This window comes from Lutjanus erythropterus, chromosome 3 (assembly GCF_056507025.1).
Source record: "Lutjanus erythropterus isolate fLutEry1 chromosome 3, fLutEry1.hap2, whole genome shotgun sequence".
Classification (NCBI taxonomy): Eukaryota; Metazoa; Chordata; class Actinopteri; order Lutjaniformes; family Lutjanidae; genus Lutjanus; species Lutjanus erythropterus.
The window spans coordinates 4363881-4386734 of record NC_139319.1 but is presented as its reverse complement, the minus strand read 5'-3'; the positions used below and the strand labels follow the sequence as shown (position 1 = coordinate 4386734).

Genomic DNA, 22854 nt, shown 5'->3' with positions numbered 1-22854 from the left:
TACTTACTAGCTTTCTTTTAGGCTTTCTCATGATCACTGGCTTTTGTTGATTTGGGATTTTTCCTTGATTTTTGTGCTTCTACCTGCAGGCTACTGTTTCTTTTTTTCTGTTTTTTTATGATTGGTAGCGTGCACAGGGAGTTTTAATTTGAAAACTTACCAAAAACTATAGATTTAACAATGCAGGGTATCAAATATTGCAAAATCGCAATAAAAAGATGTCTCAATACCATACTGTACTGTGACAATATATACTGTGACATAACATAGTTAATTATTTTATCATATTTCATAAACGGTCTGTGAGTGACTCCACTTTGTTTTTGTTTTGTAAATTGTCCATACATACTTCAAGCTTAGGTCATGTCTGCTACTTTTATTTTACTTTATTAAAGAAGTAAAGCAGAAGCACTTCGAGTAAAGGTTGTGAATTTTGTGCATTTTTCTCAGCCGATTATCAATTAATTGATTGATTGAGCATCAAGATACAAAACACGTTTTTTTTCCTAATTTTTCCCCTAATTTTCATTTTATTCCTCATTCTTTATTCAACAAATGGGTCTGCCAGACAAAACAATATCAAATGAGGCACAACTGATGCTTCGCTAAGCCCCGCCCTCCTTAGTCACTGTTACTAAGCCTACCAAACTTTTACAATGTACATTGATAATGTTCATTGTTGAAGCACAAGGTCTTTGAATCCTTGGAGAAGTAAACAAAAGCAGCTTCTCATTTCTAGCTGATGTCAGTGGATTTTGCCAACTAAAATAATGACTCACAAGCAGATTTCGTAAGTGTAGCTGGGTGATGTAAGCTACTGTTAACTCCTTGAGTCAGCTGGGACATCTCCAGCTGACATTTGAATGTTTCCATCTAACATGTTTGAAACAAGAACCCTGTGAAAGTGTATATGCAAAGTTAGCTAACAGCTGCGTACATGATATAACATTAATGCTAAGAGGCTGAAGCTAAAGCTAGCTTACATCTCAGCAAGCATTGGTCGGATGGTGAAATACAGTGGGTATATCTACATGATAGATGACAGAAAGAAACTCATTAACATGGGAAATGGAAGTGCAGGGACTTGTTTAGCGCAGAGGGTCACCCAGCCAGACCAACCAGACCCTGATCGCTGAAGAAAGCCAACATAAGAGCTAAACTAATCCGAGTTAGATCTGAGACAGCGAGCCAGAGAGATGCATCGTCATCAACCCACTTTACTTCTGCACCAGCCCACATCCTCCTCCTCAAACCCCCGCAGAACAAATGCAGATGCAGTGGTGTCTAACAAGTTTGTGTTGAGGTAAAGTTACTGCAGCTAGTAAGCTAATGTTAGTTAGCTGGATATGCTAACATTTACTTTACAACATTTACTTCAGTTGATAGATTATTTTGTCAAATCAGTGATTGTAATGCAGCACTGATCGAAAGGAAGTCATCGTGTCTTTCAAACCTCTAAAATGTTTTTAAAACTCTAAAACTCATGTGAAGCAATGATTAAGAACACAAGATGTGGTTGAAATCCCTGTGAAATGCTTGTAGAAAAAGTAGACCTTTAGTCAGGATTATTTTGTCAAACTACAATTTCAGAAGTCAAGAATTTAACTTCCATGCTCAGTGATCACTGATACCTGATGAAAAACTAAAGATACTATATTCTGCATTCATGAGAAATGTGGGATATTTGTAAATTGATTTTTCCTGAAACAGAAGTGCATATGAAGACGTGTGAGGAGGTTAAATGAGAGCAAAGCGAGGAGGATGATGTACGAGAGTGAAACAGTCCAAGGACAAGAGGTATGATAAGCACAGTAGGAAACTCAGACTCATTTGGAAAAAAAATAATTTATGTCTGGACTGGAATAAATAACAGGAAGGGAAGACTGTGTTTAGGATGTAGGCGTTTGTCTAACCAGAAACTGAAATGTCTCCAGTTGCCAAACCCATGTGCAAAGTTGAGTCTAATATTTCTTCTGATTTCTGTTGACTTTTTGTAACTTTGTTAGAGGAGCACCATTTTTAAATAAGTCATCTGTTCAAGGGCAAATTGACAACTATTTAGATAATGATTTCAGTCAATGTTCGAGCAAAAATGTCAAACATTTGATGGCTCCAGCTTCTTAAATGTGAGGATTTGCCACGTTTGTCATAGTAAATGAGGAGTTATTGGGTTTTCGACTGTTGGTTGGACAGAAGAAGCTATTTGAAGACATTACTTTACATCAGTTTGGGCTCTGGGAAATTGTGATGAGAATTTTTAACAATTGTTTTTACATTATAAAGACTAAACAATCATTGCTGCTGCAGCCCAGGCTTCCTGTACGTTACTCCACTTACTGCATGACTACACACTACTACATCCACACATTATTTGAAACAAAGATTTTTGCTTTACTTATTTAAAGTTTCTGTCAACAAATACATTCTGCAGAATCGTGTATAGTAATAGTAGTGATGTTTTGCTTCAAGGTTTTGCCAAGGTAACTTGAATTAGGGATGTTCCTGACAACTAATTTCCTTGTCGATTAAAGACAGTCGTTTAACACTATTCGACAAAATACTGTGTGCATTAAGAGTCATTTGAAACCGTTTATCACAGTCTACAATCACCAAATAATATTTTAAATGCTGCTGAAGTGTGTGCCCTATGAAAGACGAACATTACACATTAACCTACAAAACATGACAACAGCTCACTAAATGCCTCACCTTTTCAGATTGAAGAGGATCACAGTGTCTGAGGGAACCGACCTGCTAGCATCCTGATGCACAGTGTGGCTAATGTTAGCAGTGCTAGCAGCAGCAGCTGCTGCTCTGTTTGCAGGTTAATGTCCGTGTCTGTGCTGAATGTGGTCACAAGTTACTCCAGTCAAGTGACCTTATATCACTTTATTCCGTCATTGTCTACATTCAATGTTATTTCCATTTTCTACATTAAAATACTGCCAATGCTGGTTTCACAAGCTGTCATCTGGCAAACTTAACTGATAAATACACCCAGGCCATCGGGGCAAACACGCTTATAGCGTATGGTGAGAGCGGCTGCTGTCTGATGGGGCTGCAGCCCTGACTAGTGGCGTGCAGCTGCACAACATCTTAGAGGCAACAGTTAACTGACAATGTGCATGAATAAAATATATCGATGAATAGTTTAACCAACTAGCAAGGGTGGTGACCTTTAATCGTGTGGTCGAGTATTCATGCACATCCCTAATTTAAATAGAAATCTGGGTGGGTTTGCGTTAGTCTAGGAGTTCCCTCAGATAATTTTTTTAGTAGACAGTGGCCTAAAGCAGTGGCCTCTTTCATTTAATATAAGACATCCTTGTATATGTGAGATAACAACTGTAAAATCAGTGTTTTCTTTCAGGAATGTGTTTTATATTTTCATGATTTTAGTGATCTGATCTGAAATGTCTTTTGTAATTCTCACTCAGGTATTTTTGTGGCACTCACGGTTTCACAGCTGTCTTGTATATACTGTATTTTTAAGTACAGAGCATGTAATATTAACTTTTGGGGTTTGGTTTGATGACTGATTGACTGACTTATTTTCAATCAGGGCTGACCATATGAGAGACTGGTCAAACCAGTTTCTCTACATTCTTGTCGGGCAAGCACATGACTCATTTGGCAGTCAAATATTTTTGGCTGGGTTTATGGCATGCTCCAGCCTGAGCCTAAACATACCACCAATACAAGTTAACTGGCTCTGATCAAAATCATTTTTCTAAGTATCAAAACACAAAAAAACACAACTTTTTGTTTGCATTTCTGAGTTTTGATTTGTTACTTCAAAATTCCACCTCTGATTTTATTCGACAAAAATCATGCCTGAAAGGCTCAACTTAAAAGAGTCCATTAAAGTGAACACATATGTTCTGTCTTGGTCTTCACTATTAACAGGTCTTGTATCAAAGTCTGTTTATGTCCAGGTGTAAGTCCCCATAAGGGTTTAACCGTGGCCCTGCATGTTTTAGATGTTTCCCTGCTCCAGCACACCTGATTCAAATCATCAGTTCGTAAACACGCCTCCGCAGAGGCCTGATAATGACCTGTTCATTTAAATCAGGTGTGTTGGCACGGTGAAACGTCTGAAACATGCAGGGCAGTGGGTCCCCAGAACCAGGGTTAGGAAACCCTGCACTGTAGGTTAATGGCAGGTTATAGTTTGTTATTGCAGAGATGACTAGTTAGAGATATGTTGCATTCATGGTCTCCTTGGATGCTCCTACATAGGAGCATCCAAGGAGACCATGAATGGGAAGTCATTCTTCCAACTGAGTTTATGAGCTTTTAAGGGCAGAAATGGAAGACAATAATGTAAATTCTGTTTTCATTACTGTATAATCACCTGAATATAAGATTGTTTTTGGTACCTTAGAATGAGACATTTTCTTCTACATAGACCACAGGTCCACCATATTGAGCTGTCAAAGTTTCTACAGTAGCCCAGAACATACAAACTCAACACTGGCTCTAGATACAGCCTTTCACGTTTGAAGAGTTTTCTTCTTCACCACTAGATGCCACTAAATCCTACAAACTGATCTTTTAATTTGTGATGTGGAAACAACAGTGAAGCTATGAAACTTAGGGTAGGGTTGATTTATTTGTTGTAGTATCTGGTTGATATTTGGCTTAGCTCATGTTGCAATCCAAGTATGCTGAAACAGTTTGAAGCTTTAGATTACACTGATTTTGTTCCAGACATCTTGCTGCACCACTTCATTCCCTGAAACCACTAAAATATTGCTTTACCTTACTTGTTATCAGGATTAGTGCTAATGAATAACTTCTTTAACTAATCTAGGCTTTCTACAGGGGCGGTTACTAACAGTTCTAACTTAATACCATATTAAAAAATACAAAAAACGACTGAATTAATTCATAAAAAGTTTCTTACCATCGACTAAACATTTACTTCATTCTGCCAAGTTTCTGCATATGTGACAACAACCCAGCAAGTCATACGACACAGTTTTCACAAACTTTCCAAGTTGATGTTTGACTTGAGAGGGTTTTCAGATGAATTTTCCCATTAGGCAACTTTTTCCTATTATTCAAACACCAAGCAAAAGATGGATTAGAGTAATACGAGGTTAAGTTTAAGCATTGCAAACGATGGCTGCTTGGGGCTAGTGCTAATGACAGGTTCATGACACGTGGGATGGGAGGGACAGCTGGGAAAGAGTACCACCTTTATGACTCGCAAGCATTCAAGTCACCAGGCAACTCAACGTGATGTTGATTGTGTTGGAGTTGTCAATTCACACTATAGCACTGTATTGGGTTTAATTACCTGGAACAACTAACTTATACGATATGTATGAGGCACCCAGTTTTGTTTGCCTTTCCAGGTACTTTCATGATCTTAAAGCACCAAGATAGATGAGTCAGATCATTTAGACAAATCTAAGTTTGAGTTCAACGGTGACATGACATGAACACTCTTTAACAGGGAGGGTGGGTTCATGTTAAAATAAAGGAAATGCAGACTTCGACACAGTTCCAAAACAAATTTGTCTGGAATAGGATGACACAAAAAGTACCTTGAGTCCATATGGGGGACGTTATTAACACAACTATGCCGAAGTCTGTTTCCTCATGAATTTGTGTAGTCATCAGCAATCGTAAGTTCCCTATTGGTCAAGTTCATACTGCGTGGTTCACCCTTCATCCACAGTCTGTCTTAGATTACGGCTTTTTAGGGTCATGCAAAACTTACTGTTAACAGTTCCAAAAATACCTCTTTTACTCCAAAACACTGAGCTCGGTGCTAAAGCTGATACTAGCTCTGATGACATCAGCTTGTAACATTACACTCCTACAGCTGAGGCAGAAAGAGTCAGCCTTTCATTGTGAAATACTGGATGTTGCAATTAAAAAGGAACAAAGCATGCATTCACTGCCACCCACAATCTGCTACAGCACAAAAATACGGGTGTATAAAAATTAACATTCAACCATAACTTTTTCCTATAAATATAATGCTAGTTCCACTACTCCAAAAGTAGAGCCTGACCAGTACATTATCAACCACTATTACTGACCTCTGTGCACCTATATTAATTTAAAAAATGCAGATTGTTTTTATTTGATAGTTTTCTATATCAGCTTTTCTGTATATTTGATCCTTTTTCTCAATTCAGGTTTAGCATATCATTTGTTCAGTTTTTTTTATTTATAGCTATTTATAATTGTAAAAATACCAGTTCAAGTTTACAGTTTCAGTGCCCTAATATAATTTTGGACAATGTTTATTATTAAAGTGTAAAATATTTTATATGTCTTTGTCACAACTGTTAACAACTTTTGAGGGATCGTTGCAAAAAAAACGTGTGTTTATGCCTATAAATTCTCTATTCCATTTACAGAACCGTAACTGATATATTGATTATTGATTTATTTTATTTTAATTTTTTTGCTCTTTAATACTGTTATTGGCCCCAAAAGTCCAGTATCAGTCAGGCCGTACCCAAAAGCAAACAAAATAAAATAAAATAAAAATGAAAAATTCACATTTTGTCAACTTAGTTAAGGCTAGATTCAAAAACTATAATAAAGGCAGAAAATGTCATTGGGATTCAGTCATATAACTGATTTGTCTGTAAGCAGATAAGCTCCATATTAACATACACCATTGTCACAAGTCTTAACCACTTTTGAGGGATCATCGCAAAAAATGTGTGTTCATGATCTATTATGTATAATACTGTATATTCTGTATAAAGCATATTGGGCAATATATCTATATCAGATCATTTTTTTCTACTCTTTAATATTGGCATCAGCCCCAAAATTCCAGTATCAAATATGAAAATTCACATTTTGCCAAGTTAATTAGGTAATATTCAAAACCTATTGAAAGAAATGTCATTGGCATTAAGTCTTGTTAGCCATTTACCTGTAAACAAACAAGTTAGCTATTCAGCTAACTATCTTTCAGTGTCCACAATACAAACTATCAGCATACAATCTCAGTACTAATTTGTCTAAGGTTATTTAGAGGCTTTTATGTGAAATTTATTCTTTCAACGTGGGGTTAACAGTACTATCACGACCTGACGGCGGCTGTGAGATAAAAATCACGTATATCTCAGCTAAACTCCATCCACATAACAACCTGTGGCACCATCTTATCTGAGGGAAAAACCAAAAAGTTGTCCGCGGCTGACTGGCACTTTTACTCACCGCCTCCTAAGCCCAGCAGCCGGCAGATATCTCTGGTGAACTTCATCAGGTTTTACCGTCCAGCATTATCGTCCCACGCTCTGTTTTAAATGTAAACTGTCACACCGAACGACACGGTACGTTTTCGGTCTTCATTTAGCGATGACACCTCGCCGGTGAGCCTCCAGATTCACGTGAAATTCCGCTCGTTTGATTCTCCTCCGCCCGTCCAGTCCAAGCCACACACCGTCGACCAACCGCCGTCACTACCAACACGCCTTCCGGTTTTCACTTTTCACAATAAAACGATGACAGGCAGAATTTGAAGTTCACTTCCGGTCGCAGCAAAAATAAAACTACACTTAAACATCGAATAATTTAGGATTTAGAGAGTAAAAGCGGTTCAAAACATAATTCCCAATCAAATATTTCTTTTCTAATTAAAGCATATCCTGTTCTACTGTGCCTTTCATTAATTAATTTCTCCACTACACTTTTATTATTATAATTTATTATAATCATACAAAACAAGGTTGTACAGTGAAATGAGAGTTGTGTTTCCTCTATGCTATACTCACATGCACTACAAATTATAATTAAGTTTAGAATAAAATAGGATATATTTTTAAAACTTGACACAGTTCATTTCTGCACTGAGATGATACTTTAGTCTTTGTTTGGTATATTTGTATATAATTAAATGACATTTTATTTAATTTCAATTGTAGTAACACTTCTATGGATACCATAGTTTGCTATAATAAAAACTAAAACTTTGATATGTAATTGAAATTGTTTTGGAAGATGCTGGATAAAACTACATAATTTAGCATAACTTGTTATTTATTTCAAGAAAAACAGAGAAAGTGTCCACATGGTACAGTTACAATTATTGAATTACAGTACATTGAAATTAATTAGTCAAAGGAGAGGCAAGCGACATCAGAATTGGGGGTGGAAGTAACTAATTACAAATGCTCAAATTACTGAAATTAAGTAGCTTTTTTTGAATTTTTTCTGAGTACAGTTTGAATCAATATGCATTATAGTGGCCAGTAAGGTGATCCGATCACAGACTGGCTAATGAAAACAGACATACAAGCCAAAAACAATAATTGATCATTAATCAATGAATTTAATCAATTAGAAATGTATTCATGAATATTTAATCAATAGTCATGGCAGTAAGTCATTGCACTTCATTTGATATCGTTTTGTCTGGTGGGGCCATTTGTTCAATAAGAAAACTTAAACTTTGCCTTAACTTGAGAAAAAGAAACAGAAAGAAATAAAACATGTTTTGTATCTTATTAATTATTAATGATAAATTGATTGTTAGTGTTTTAAACTATTGATTAAGGAAAATGCACAAGCTTTACAACCCTAATCTGAGGAGGTGATTGTGACATCACAGTTAAAAGTAACTAATACTCTGACAAATACTTTGTACTTACTTACTTAAGTGTATATCTAACACCAGTATGTTTATTTGTAATTGAATCATATTTCAACAAAATAACATTACTTGTACTTGAGTACAGATTTTCAGTACTCTTTCCACCACTAATCAGAATCAGAATCAGCTTTATTTGCCAAGCAGGAATAGAATAGACAACAGCTGAGCCGGGACAACAAAGTGGAACAAAGAAAGGAGTAGACAGGTAAATAGGTTATAGGTTACAGTATATATACTATATGTATACTTGTGTATAATTATTTATTTTTCAAAGAAATCCAAAATGCTTATAAACTCAACACAACTGCTTCAGAGCGTTGTCTCTATTTCTCACATACGGGACAAATCAGCCAGTCTAGGAATGAGAAATATCCTGAGAACAACAAGCTGTAAGCCATGTGGTATTTCCTGGAAAGATGACCTACTTATAACTGTGCAGTGGTCTCTGGACTGGATGACATGAAAATTTGTGGTATAGATAAGACCATCATGAATTGCACAAAACTGCATGAAGACTGTAGACTTTACCTTTGTCCACTGGGTGGTAATACTGCACTGTCCATGAGGAGATTTAACACGGAGGCCGCCTTTGAGTGGCGTTAAAGGTAACATACATACAAGAACAGTTTGTTTTGTGTCATATTGTGATGAAAAAATGGTTGTACTTTCATGTTTTAGATGGTGCTGAAAACAGGACTGCATAATCTACATCTACATAATTTCACCCAGGTAACATATATATATACATATATATATAGTTTTTGTTTTTGTTTTTTTTTCACTATTATTGTTTAGTGCCCTGTTTTTCAAGCTCCGGATAGTTTTTCAGGGTGTCACATTTTACATGTCTTCAATATGTCTTATGTACTTGCAACTTTTGCAGCTGTTTTGTGAATAAACTTAATTAAATTATATTTTAAAAATAGATTATTATTATTATTGTTGTTGTTGTTGTTGTTGTTGTTGTTGTTGTTATTGTTGTTATTGTTATTGTTGTTGTTGTTGTTGTTGTTGTTGTTGTTGTTGTTATTGCTATTATTATTATTAGTCTCTCTTATATGTGCATATGTATTTGAACTGTTTATTTTTTCATGATTGATGATTTAGTTTATGTATTGTTTGAATTATATGTTTGTTGATACCTGAACATGAACGAAACATTAACAGAAACAGAAACAGTGACTGCTGAAAATTAAACAGGAAAAAAATAATCAGTAATAATTATGGAGGATTATTTAAAAAGAAATATTTTTGTTGATGTTAAAAACTGCAAGATGGTGCTTTAAATGCTTTTGATTTTCGTGTATTATAGACAAATTCTTGGGATAAAGATGAAAATTATGACACTTGCCCGCAGTCTGCTGGCACAAACATCCCATCCAATCCCTCTCGCTGTAATACTGATAGACAGACGGCTAAACCAATCAGAAACCACCGTCGCCCGGGTCTGGACCAATCGTGTGTCGCGTTGGCTTAACTGGGCGGTGATATTGCGGAAGCGACGGGCTGGCTCAGCAGCCATTGATGCGCTTTATTTCTAAGAGGACAAACCGAGGTGAATTCTTCAGTGTCTTTGTTTTTTCTGCGGACTGAAGCCATGGTGTCTCACTCTCTCGCCCTGCCGATGATCTGCTTCACCACGCTATGGGGGCTGGTGGGGGTCGTGGCTCCGTTTTTAGTGCCCAAAGGACCCAACCGGGGGTAGGTTGTCTAGCTGCCGTTAATTGGCTGCAATTAACGGTGTTTTTTAGCATTTCGTTTGATTTATACACTCATATAATTCAATTCGTAATTCGGATATTACTCAAATATCAAAAGTCAATGTTTATTCTGCATTCAGCTCCATAGTATCTCAGTAAATACACGCGCGTGCTGCTGCTCATGTGATGGAGGCCCTGCGCGTCATCCCAACATCCATCCATCCCTCCATCCCTCCGTGCAACACGGCAGTAAGGTTAAAGGGTCGATCAGTCATAGAAACGGCTGAAAATATAACTTGGGTTAATTAATTAAAGATAGGTTTGTTATTTTTACGTTGTAATGTTAAAGAAAGTCTGAATTGTGTCTTGTACATGAAGAGAACTGATGCTGAGGACATCACAGTGGTTCACAGTGGCTTTGCACTCAAGCTACATAATATTCTATATTTTTTAGCTCATTGTAATATTTTATTTGAAAGGTATGTATGTAAGGTATGTTTATTTATTTATTTATTTAAGTGTCCTGCACCATATGGTTTCCAGACCATTAGTGCTTACAAGACAGCAATGGTGGAAAAAGTGTTTAGATCATTTATTTCAATAAAGGTACGACAATGTTAAAATACTCGACTACAAGTTAAAGTCCTGCATCCAAAACTAAGTTGTGCTGTGTGATTGGCAAGAATCTGCTCATACATTGTATATTACGAATCAGGTGTTATGATATATTGCGATACTTGGAGCAGGGTGATATATTGCTATTTTTTCTATCAAATTTTACGAAAATGCCATAGTATAAAGAAAATACCACCATATGCATAAAATCTAAGTTAAAAGAGTTACGTTTTTTTGCGATCAAATGAGTGAAGCCAGATAACAACATTGATGTGTAGCAGTTGGAGGTTTAAACGCTACATAAAATGAACCAGTGCTGTGAATGTTTGCATGTATCAATACCACAATAGTGTTTTTGAAAATCAATACAGTATCACAAAATATAATATGGTGATACTAAAGTGTAGTTTAATCTACAGCAGTGTCTTCTAAACGTTTTTTTGGGGGGGATCCACTATTTAAGAAACATTGCGACCTAATAGGCCTTATCTCATCAGTAAAACAGTAGATTTTTTATGCATTGTACAAATCATACTGCAGATATAAATCTTATATTTGCAGAATTTCTTCCATAGCCTTTTTTTTATTTCATGACCCAGATATTACCTCCTGTGACCCACCTGTGGGCTGCGACCCAGTCTTTGGGAATGACCGATCTACAGCAATACATCACAATACTATATTATGTTATATTGTATTATATTATATTATATATTATATAAGATCATCATATGTTTGTAGTGTCACTGTCCTGTGAGACCAATGTGTCTCTATAAAGTCTAGGAGGGAGGAGAATTTTCTCAAACCATGAGTTTATCTGAACAAAAAAATTAAATGTAACATCACCAGATTTGGAGATACGTGGTTTTCACTGGACAGGAAGGATATGAAAAATTCAAATCTGAAAAGTAACTAGTAACTTAAGCTGTCAGACAAATATAGTTGAGTAAAGAGTGCAATATCTGCCTCTGATACATAGAGGAGTGGAAGTATAATTGTGCATGGAATTGAGTAAGTTTAGTAAAGTACAAGTACCTCGAATTTACTTAAGTACAGCACTAGAGTAAATGTACTTACCGACGTAGTGCATTATGTGATCATTCAAGAAACTGTTTAGATAGAATAACCAGACAGAAATTTCAGTCAACATGAAAATGTCATTGTTGCATGGGGATGTGGTTAATGACTATGTACAGTATATTAGTGTGTGGGCAGACCTGCATGCAAAGTTGTAACTCCCTCTCTTTTGTTCTTTGACAGTGTGATTGTCACCAGTCTCATTCTCACAGCGGTCTGCTGTTACTTGTTGTAAGTACAAACCGTCTTCTTCTTCTTCTGTCATATTGCATGTTGACGTGACTCTGCTGTACTGATCTGCTGCAGCTTTAAAATGCTTCCTCTGACTTTTGTCAGTGACCAGTGAGTGTAGCTTTACATTAAAATCAGTCCAGTGTTCTTTCAAATAAAATGCATTCTGGTGAGTGTGTTCTGGTAAGCATTAAGGAGTTAAAAACTCGTTTGATTTCTCATAGTGTCCCTCCCTTGAAGACTGACAGTTTTAAGGCTTATGATATAAATGAGGTGGGTAGATCAAAGCGTGTCAAAAAGCTATAGGAAGGCTGTGAAATAAGCTTTGAACAACTTATACCAGCCTTATACCAGCCTTGTCTCTGACAAATTTCTGATGTCGGAATAAAATCGTTTGGTGTGAAGTGATCATAAAACTCAGTCTTATTCTCACCTTGATGATCCAGTGAAATCAGACATGTTTAATATTATCCTAAGTTTTTAGTCTTGGCTTGTGCAAATAGTGATGTTCAATGACATAAACATCGTCAACAACCAATAGTTGCGTTCTCTGCAGCATCAAACTCTCATGCATCATGCAAAAAAATGAGCTGCCTCACTTGCAGCCAGATGTGTCCCGTCTGACACACCTGGCTGCAAGTGAGGCAGCTCATTTTTAGTGACTTTCTATAGTTACGGTGATGCGCTCGCTCTGAAACTTGCTCTGGATGGGAACTTTTCAGTTACTTTTAAGCTTTTAAGTGTGAGTGAGCTTCTCTCACTTTTTCTCTGCGGATCTCTGGATTTGGACGTTCTTGTATGTTGTAATATAATCTGCTTCTGTTTCTGCTTCATTCTGATTTATCTTTTTTTGTAAATTTCCACCAGGAACATGATGGGAAATAATTTGAAAAGGAATCTAGTTGTAGTCTTGTAAAAAAGTGACATTAGTCTCTGACTAAAAACTCTGTGACTTATGACACATCTGGCCTCGTGCAAGAACATTTTTGTATTCTTATCTTAAATTTCTTTCTCCCACAACTTTTTGTACAGTGGGTTCATATTATATTACATATAAAGTTAATGCTTGCAACTTCAGATAACTGTACAAATGATCTGCCTGCGTGTATTTGAGTGCACATCCATCAGACTTGAAAATTAACATGATTAATGCCCCAATAATATCATATAACGCTGCCCCATGTTTCAGGAAGTGTTCATTGATGAAAATGGTATTGAACAGTTAAAAGAAGAGTCTTAACAGGACAAGGGGCTCAAGGGGAAGTCTCATTCACAAAGACGGACGAAAATATACATGCCAAAGTAGCTGTAAATGATGAACAGCGACTTGCATAAACCTGCATGTGAAGATACGGCCTGACAGTAGGTAACTGCCAGACGAACTTAATGAGCAAGCAAAGCAAAGTAAAGTGCAAACTCAAACAGGATGATGTCGACATAATTATGAAGTTTAATTTAGGGCTGCAACTAATGATTGCATAGTCAGTTCAATGGTGGATTATTTTCTCGAGATGTTGATTAATAGTTGTTTGTCAGGTCTTGATTTGCCCACAACTCAAAGATATTCAGTTTACTGTCACAGAGCGACAGAGAAACCAGAAAATATTCACATTTAAGATGCAGGAATGAGAGAGATTTTTAAACCTTTTTTTCTCTCAAACTGGTTAATCAGTTATCAAAACAGTGAATAATTTAATAGTCAATTAATCATTGTAGATGTTGTGTAATTTAAGATTTTCAAAGTGATGAAATATACAGTCATCTTGGACAACAGCAGACTAACTGCACATGACTCCTCCTACAACAGATCTGGACCACTCCTCGATTGAGTTTGTACCAAGTAGAAAATTCAATATATGAGAAAACTGGTGAAGGCAGCAAGTTCTCCTAAATCACTCATACAGACCCCTTAAGAATAAATCTATTTGTATGGGTAGTGAGGCATGAGGCCAAATGACTTGTGATGTGAGGGGGTGTCAGTCTTGAGTCTTTTCAAAGTCTTTTTAAAGTACATGCTGCTGAAAGAGGAGGACAAGATGCAAGTTACTCTGGTACTTAACATCACAGATGATCTGCAGGAATTCATACAGGGTGTGCATAAGGGTCTGGCTAAATACCAAGTGAACAAGAGACAGAGATTATAAATACACTGAAACATGATATTAGACTTACTGAGACTGTAGCAGCCTTACAAGCTCAAGGCCAGGCTATCAGCCAAGCCAAAAATCTGAGCATCAGAATTAAAAACCAGCAGCTCTGCTGCTCCTGCTGAAACTACCAGCAAGAAAAAGTGACAGATCTAGATAGTACATTCAAGATAAATAATAGATTCATGTAGCAGCAGCAAATAAAAAAAGCATTTAGAGTTTTGCTGGGGAAAAACAGTTAACCATTAGGGACATTTTTTTTGCAAGCATGACTGCAAAAGAGATGGTACGGAGTGAAGAAGCAGGATGTGCACACAGGATTATCATTTCCACCACTAGAGGGAGCTGCAGCTCCTTCAGGGACTGACTGTTCCCTCACCAACAAATTTAAAAAGTCAGCTCTGTTTTATCTTTAGTTTAATAATCATATACCTGGATGAGCTGAAAGAAGCAGAGAGATAAGGAAGAAATACATGATGTAGTTAAATAGACTCATTTACTGTGCAGGATATTTGAAATTTTAAGGATTACTTCCAGTTGGAGAACTCGTTAGTTGAGATATGGATAATATTGATCACCTGTTAACCATCAAAAATTGTTTTAAAATGAAAAATCGAATCAAATCATGACCTTAAAATTGAAAGTCAAATGGAATCATGGATTTGGAGAATTGTGACACCCACAAGATTAAATCAAACTAGTAAAATTAGCTACAATAAACATGCCTAAGTAATGAAAAAAGCTAGTGATGTTACACTCCACGCAGACTGATCGACACAGTTTCAACCTTTCAAAGCAGAACTACTCAGATATATTGATGAGTATCGCAGTAGGATATCACATGACTGTCCCAAATGAGACCTTGTTACGTCATATCAAAGACGTGTTGCACTGGTTTTAAATACAAGATGCTCCTTTCATTCTGTGTCTGTATTTAAAAAACAGAGCTGCAGACACTTAAAGTGATCTGTTTTGGGGTGTTTTGTATAAAATAACATTAATGAAAGCAGTAAAACCGTTCTGACTTAACTGTTTCATCATGGGTTCAGACTCAGTCCCTCCATGCAAATGCAATACCAAAGGTCTGGCCAGCAGATGTTGCCATTTGATGCTTTGAAATGGTGAACAATTATCAGCACAATGGCTTCATAGTGTTTCAGTGCTCCACAAAGCTTTGTTTCCTCCAGCACTACAGAAACAGGTGGAGGCGCTTCTAATCAGTGTTGTGCTAGTTGAGCTACCTCAAAGTTCAGCTCACAGTTTAAAATGACCTCGCTCATGTTCATTTATTGTGATTTAAAATAAATAAATAAATAAATAGAATCCTCTGAGGGATGCATTAATATAATATAATGACATCATACTAAATGGTGCACAATATCCATGTCTTGTATTTGTATTGTACGTTCCATTTGTGTTTGAATTTGTATTTCGTAACCATTTGGTCTCCTTGAAGATGGTGCACAGAAACACAGTTAACATTATTAAAATTCTATATTCATAAATGTAAATTTTCAGGTCTGACACTATGTTTTATCATGGCCACGAAAATAAACTTACAACAATTTGAGAAAGTTTCACACTACAGAAGACAGCAAAATGTAACACCAACATACTGTTGAAATTTACAACGTGGAACTTGGAAATTCTTAATTCCCAGTTGTTACTGAACACACCATGCATGTGAACTGCAAGGACATGAAGAGAAGAGTTCAAGCATACCACAGATCTGGCTCCCTGATTCTCACTGTAACAGACTCCAGTCTGCAGTGTGGCTCATGTTGCATGAATAAAGCTGCAAAGAAAGTTTTATGTGTTGATGCTTCTGTTCTGAGTAAACGATGCTCACGTTCACTTTTATTACATGCAAACTGATCTGTCCAGTTCACCAAATCCACGAGCATGTTCAATGAATGCTGCTCTTTTAGCGCATTAATGCACGACACTGCTTGCAGTTTGCAGCAACACAAAATATATATCAGGGGAAATGCAGCTGAAGACCACAACAGGACCAAACTGCTTAAAAATCACATGACACAAAAGCCCAGTAAAGAGAGAAAAAAGCAACAGTCATCTTTAAATTTTTGCTAAGTCAAATGTGTAAAGGTTATCATTTACCACCTTTTCCATACACATGTGCAGACTTAGCTTGACTCAGTGTGACTCGGCACGTCAGCCCAGTAGAGGCTGCAGGGATTTGCATTTCCATCACAACAGGGCTACTCACTTGAAGGTGTGTCTCATAACTGAAACTGAGCAGCGTAGCTCACATCGAGCATTTGTAAAATGGTGAATAAACACTGAATTCCCATTAAAGTCTTCACAATAAAAATTCTGTGTTATTGTGTTATTCAGAAACTTTTATTATGAAGCAGCAAAATCAGAAAAATTTCGTCTTTCTTCATCAGTAATTTGACACAACTTCCATACGGCTCCTAGCGAACATACAGCAGCTACCTGAACATAAAAACAGCGACACAGGAGAGGAACTAAACTGACAGCTCACGGGTTCACCGCAGTCAGCAAGACATCACTGCAGCCTGCTTGGAGGCGGGTTGGGCTCTCTTTGGCCACGTACCAGAGTAGCTCATTCTTGGGCACGACTCGGCACAGCTCGGCACAATAAAAGTAGTGAAGGAAATGCAAATCAGCACAGTATGGTTTGACTCAGTGCAGCCAGTGGAAATGTTCCAGTGGCATTGTATTCACCACAAACTGCGCCACAACTGAACTCAGCGGGCCTGAAGAACTACAGTCCGTAAGGGCATAGTCACACATGCACGAACACATGCCAAGACAAAATCTGTATCTTGTTGTGCCGAATGTGGGCAGTGCAGGATGAAGCTAAGTGGGGTCAACCACACACCAGACATTTCTTTGTGATTAGTTGAGGCTGCGACTTCGCCAGTCCAAGTGAAGCAACGATTCGAAATTGCTTTGCCGGCCGGAAGGAAACCTTTTATTCTCCCCTTCATTCATATAAAAATGGAAGTGAGCGGGAGGAGAATGTTCACCCTTATTGATTTTGCACAGGTGCGACCATGACCTAAACCAGCTACCTAAGACTGCAAAGCCGCTTCATTTACACCGTCTGTCTCATTGTGTGAGATTCCACAGAGTTGAAAGCCTGTTCATTAAGGAAATGTAGCTGCATCATGTCAGCCTGCAGGTTAAACTCATTAGTATCTTTGCAAAGCAGTAAGTAGATGATCATGTTGGATTAATAGAGTGATAAAATAATGTTCACATTCATTGGTCAACCTCAACCTCCCAATAATTGCTTTGAGAGTTGGTTAAAACTAGACTTTTCTGGGCGAAAGCTGTTTCCTGCCGTTAGCTTTTGCCTCCTGTCTTGACAGTAATGGTGCTGATTACAGTAATGTGATCTGTCTGTGAAACAAGTCCCAGGCTTTAAGAAAAAGCAAAACTTTTCTTTGAACTGATAAATTATAGATGTGCATTTATTGATGATCTCTCTTTTCTACTTTCTGTCTTTCCCTCTCTGTATGTAGTTGGTTGATAGCCATTCTGGCCCAAACCAACCCTCTGTTCGGCCCCCAGCTGAAGAATGAAACTATATGGTATCTGCGCTACTTCTGGGAGTAAACGAGGTGAGTTTGTCAAGAGAACACTCAAAGGTACAACCTGTCATCTAAATCAAAACAGAAGGGTCGCTGGCTTGACTGGCAGTTTTTTTTTTAATGGAAACTCCCATGCAACTGTTTGCAAAAACTGTTGATGTAGGTTACAGCTCTGATTCCCTCCCCTCCCTCAACCGAGGAAGCTTATATATCATCAAGCAGAAACCTACAGCAGGTCATGTGAGAGAATGGTTTTTAGAAGGGCTTGGTAAAACCTATACTATAATTTACAATATTATCGATACCAATACTTATCGGTACGCTTATAAATACTGCTTTCCCTTAATTTGACGCAAAAAATAAAGACATGACATGCAAAGATGTGAAAGGATTCAACGGTCTTTGAACTGGGGTAACTGGTAACAGGGTGAAGGGCTGTGGTCATCTTCTGAGGAGGAGAAGCGGCTTGAGAATTTGAGAACAGGTGGACTGGTCCACCTTAAAGGTCAGAAGGGTTGGGTACCGATGTGGTAAAGATATCTACCTGCACCTGGGATTCTATACCCTTTTCCCAGTACTTTGCTCTCTGTGTGATAACAAAAATTTCATTTCAGTTGCAAAAAAATAAATTCTGACTTCTCCATTTCAACGTTATTTATTTTGCATATTATTTATTTAGAGCATTTTACACACCACATGAAATAAAATCCCTCCCTCCCTCCTCTCAAACCCATCTCTGCAACCTGTTGCCTGTCAGTCTGTCATCACGGCAACGCTGTTGTTTGTGTCACAGATGTATGACACAGGATATCCTTCCTGCTCTGTTGTTGTTGTTGTCATTACCACCACTGTGCTTACAACCTGTAATATTTCCCAGTGGTTTCACACTACAGTTTCAGGCATGCTAATAAATCTCATACACTGTTGCAGCGTATTAAATATCATGTCAGTGAAGAGTTTCAGTGGCTGAGTGTTTACTAATACTAGTAAAATGCTAAGCTAATCAAGACGGTGAAAAGAGCCCAGATATCTCCAACAACAACTCATCCAGCGAAATCTTGAATCACTCGATGAAGTTTTTGATGCCTCATTGAAAGTTTTGTTGTCTGTGAAGAATGAGGTCACAGCCAAAATTTGGCACAATTGATTTAACGTGAATTACCGCTCGGTAGTCCCAACTCAATTTGAACGGTACCCTTAAAAGTACAGAGTTAGGAACCCAACCCTGAAGATCAGTCCACCTTAAGTGAGCCTGTGTTGAAGCTGTTGCTACTTGAGCTAACCCCCTTCAGCAGCATTCAAGTCACTGGGAACTTGGCTCAGATCTTGAGGAGCCGTAGCATTTGTTCACTGACAAACAGCCTAAACTGTACCGACGGCCTGCACTTCATCGCTGCGTCTGTCTCATCTCAACTGCACACTCACCAAGAGGGGATGCCAAAAGAGACACAGCAGCTTGCGTAGAAAAAGCTGAAACAGAGTCAGCTTTACAAGAAACCCCAAACCTAAATTCTCCCTCTCGTGTCCAGGTTTGGTTTATTTTGTATAACCAGAATAAATGTCTGGATCAGGCTGCAGTTTGTGCTGCAAAATAGCGACACCAAGAAACTTCTTTTGGTTTGTGTGCATTTGTTTGAGGAGAGAGAGCGTGTGCATTATGCAAAGTGTGGACTGCATAGCGAGAGGAGTCACTGGCACAGACTAATTGATTTACTCCAACTAAGATCTACTGGCCATGACATTATTGGTAAAAGTAAACAACATCAAAAGTGGAGAATTTCCAAATATTTTATACAATAGGATATTATGCTCTATCTCCATGTTGCTTTGGCTCTTACAAGTCTCAGAAATGTAAACTAATTGCCACTTTGTACAAATTTACTTGTACTTAACAAAGAGAAACATAATTTGCCTACAAATCAGCTGCACTAGGAAACTTAATGCAATGTAATTTCATCAAACCCAGGCATTTACATTGAATTAGGACGGATTAAGAAAGATTATCGTATGTCTACCAAGTATGAATGAAACTCTTGAGTTATGCCTGAGCAATGGAGCAAGTGGAGCTGCTGCACCCCCACTATTAGACTCGCTTTTGCATCCCTGCTTTTTGTTCATATAACTTTGCTATTTTTAGATACATTTTATATAGCCACTTTGGATCAAAAATAGTTCATAATCGTGATCAAATCAAGCATGTGTAATGTTATCGTAGTGAGCTCTCTCCAGCACTATACAGGAATCAGCAATTCGGGTAGTTACTTTGGTAACAGCTAAAAAAAAACCCTCCTCAAATATCGTCACACACTCAGTAAATGGTGAATTAATAGTGTTGTGAGTCGGTATTTAATTCAGTGTGTGTCTGATCCACCAACCTGCGCCTGTTTTAGTGAAAAATCCTAATATTTGAAACAGTTTGCATCTCAATCCCACTGTCTTCTCCCATTAAATCAGGGCAGGTAACCAACAAGTTGAGGTGACAAACTTTAAAATGTAATCTTGGACGTGGATTATTTTGATGCCGAATTGACAAGAGGACTGTTGATGTATGGCGCCTTTTATCTTGTAGTTCTAGAGTTATGTGCTTTGTAGTTTGGTGTAAGTTTGGTGGAGGATGCAAGGAGCTCAAACTCAAACATTCTGTCACCACTGCAGAAAAAAATTTCTGGCCATTCCTCCTCTTGCCTGGCTTTAATCTTGCACTCCCACCTTTAACTATAAGTAGGCACCCATGTGGAGACTTTTTGACATATTTCATCATGTGTATGGCTAAATGTATATGACAGAAATATCTGATTGGTCTTTTAAGTCGGTGGAGCCTAAATAGTGAGCAGAAACATGGCGAGACTTCAAAGAAAAAGGAGAACATTATACTTTTGTATATTTTTCTCTTCTGTCGGCCTGTTTGTGCCAACAGTTTCTGATCCTCCGGGCTGCGTACTGTACTTGCATGTTTACAAATTAAAAGCCACTTCATCTTCCTCTCTCAGAACGCAATGGAAGAAAAAAATCCCCTGCCACTAAACTGCCTACAGTGACAGAAGTGGCATTCAGCCGTGAATATTTATCAACTGCATGAAGAAAAACGAGCTGGGTGAAATGCAAAAAATGGCACTTTGATGATATTTCAAAGGCACGTTGGCTCCGAGCCACTCATGCTTTTGGACCACGCAGTTCTTTAAATTACTGAGCTACTTTTCCATCCCGCTTTGACCCTCACAGTCAATAGTATTGATTGTAAGAATGTTCATAGCAGAGGAAATTTAAAACCTCTGGAAATGTGGCATTGAAATAGTAAAAATGCATATATAATATCAGTGTCTTATTAAGCATCCGCTAAAATCTGAGTAAAAATAAATATTTTAGAACTATAAGAAAACCCCTTGCCTTTCTCATTTGGGTGTTTGGACCCTTTGTCAAACCATGTAGGCGTGGCAGATCATGTTTTGATTGACATCTCCCTGATTGGTACCAACATGGAAGCAAGCAATGTACTGCTGTGGACGGGATCAGCAACAAAGAACATTTTAGCCACCTAAAAAAATCAATATCAGTTTAAGTGTACTTGATATTTAGAATATTTTCACCACTATGCTCTCTTCAAAGCCACCAGACTTTGACAAAAATTTTACCTTGCAGAGTGTGGAAGTCACTGGTCGACCACTGCCTTGATAGATAGCTCTTTTTTGTTATTGTGCGTTATTTTTGTGACTGTTTAGTTGTAAAACAAGAAAGATTGTAACCGGGTGACCGCCATTCTGGCTCTCGCGTTTAGAAGGGACCCCCAGATCCGCAGAAAGATCTTACGAGAGCGACACTTTTAACCCCAACTATAACCAGGTGTTTTCTGTTTTTAAACCCACCCAGATCTTAAACAAAGTGTTGTCACATTATAAAACATAATTTGTTTGTACGGTCTGTACGGCGTATTTTTTGGTTTCCTTTTCCTCTATGAAAGTACACTGAATAAAACAAACAGCCATCAATTGATTCATCGAGGAAAATAGTAAACCAATTAATCAACTATGAAAATAATCATAAGTCGGACCCCTGGTAATATAATGAAGTTACTCACCAGGGCGCCATGTTGAAAACAAATGCAGGGATTTGCATAAACAAGCCCATGCACATGTTGGCCCGACTAAACAGAGACAACTGAAGAACAACACTACATCTTAATATTGCTAATAGTTGTTTGCTGACATCTTCTGAGGCTGAAAGTTGTATTTAACACCTTTAAAATAATTCTGCTCGTGCTGAAATCTGTTTTCCTCTGTGTTCCAGGACGCGATGCCTCTCATCATTCCTGTTCCGTGGTTGGCTGGACTTAATTTCAACGTAACTCCTGACTACTAAACATTCCCACGCACACACACACAGTCTGCAGAATTAATGAGACAACAACTGAAAAGTCAGCGTCAGTTTTCTTTGGAAATATTTACAATTATGTACAGTACCTGGAATTTAAGATTCACACTTTGTGGGTATTAAAACAAGGAGAAATCACTTAAATTCATCTCTGTGACCCCAGTACAACACACGCAGTTTGAAGTTGTGACTTAGTTAATCGTAAGGTTAAAAATGAGGAGAGCATTGAGTGTTTTTTTGTCTGATGAGAATCATTTCCAGTGAACCCGTAACATCATCTGTTAGGAGTAGATATTAATCTTCCATCTCTGAAATGTGCAATCCTTAGATACTGTAGTTATTTTGTGTTTGTTTACATTTTTTGGTTTTGCTACCATCAGGGAACATGAATTTCTAAGTGTTTGTATTTATTTGGCTTGTGGGCACTGATGTAAGCGTGTTGTAATTACCTCAGTGTCCACACGGTCTTGTTATATAACTGTTATTATCCGTGATGTAATGCTGTG

General features: G+C 37.6%; 2 protein-coding genes across 3 annotated transcripts in view; one reads left to right on the top strand and one right to left on the bottom strand.

The window, feature by feature from the left end:
* Positions 1 to 7444, bottom strand: part of LOC146329475 (uncharacterized) — a 34226-nt gene extending 26782 nt beyond the window's left edge. For both annotated transcript variants that reach the window (XM_084714747.1, XM_084714748.1), the window contains exon 1: positions 7195 to 7444. In XM_084714747.1, the coding sequence (XP_084570873.1) occupies positions 7195 to 7240 (46 nt within the window). In that variant the 5' untranslated portion in view covers positions 7241 to 7444. The remainder of the gene's footprint in view (positions 1 to 7194) is intronic.
* Positions 7445 to 10127: 2683 nt separating this feature from the next.
* Positions 10128 to 22581, top strand: atp6v0e2 (ATPase H+ transporting V0 subunit e2). Its single transcript, XM_084714745.1, has 4 exons — positions 10128 to 10330; positions 12205 to 12252; positions 17912 to 18010; positions 22265 to 22581. The coding sequence occupies exons 1-3, from the start codon at positions 10227 to 10229 to the stop codon at positions 18003 to 18005; spliced, it is 246 nt and encodes an 81-aa protein (XP_084570871.1). The 5' UTR covers positions 10128 to 10226; the 3' UTR covers positions 18006 to 18010; positions 22265 to 22581.
* Positions 22582 to 22854: the final 273 nt, after the last annotated feature.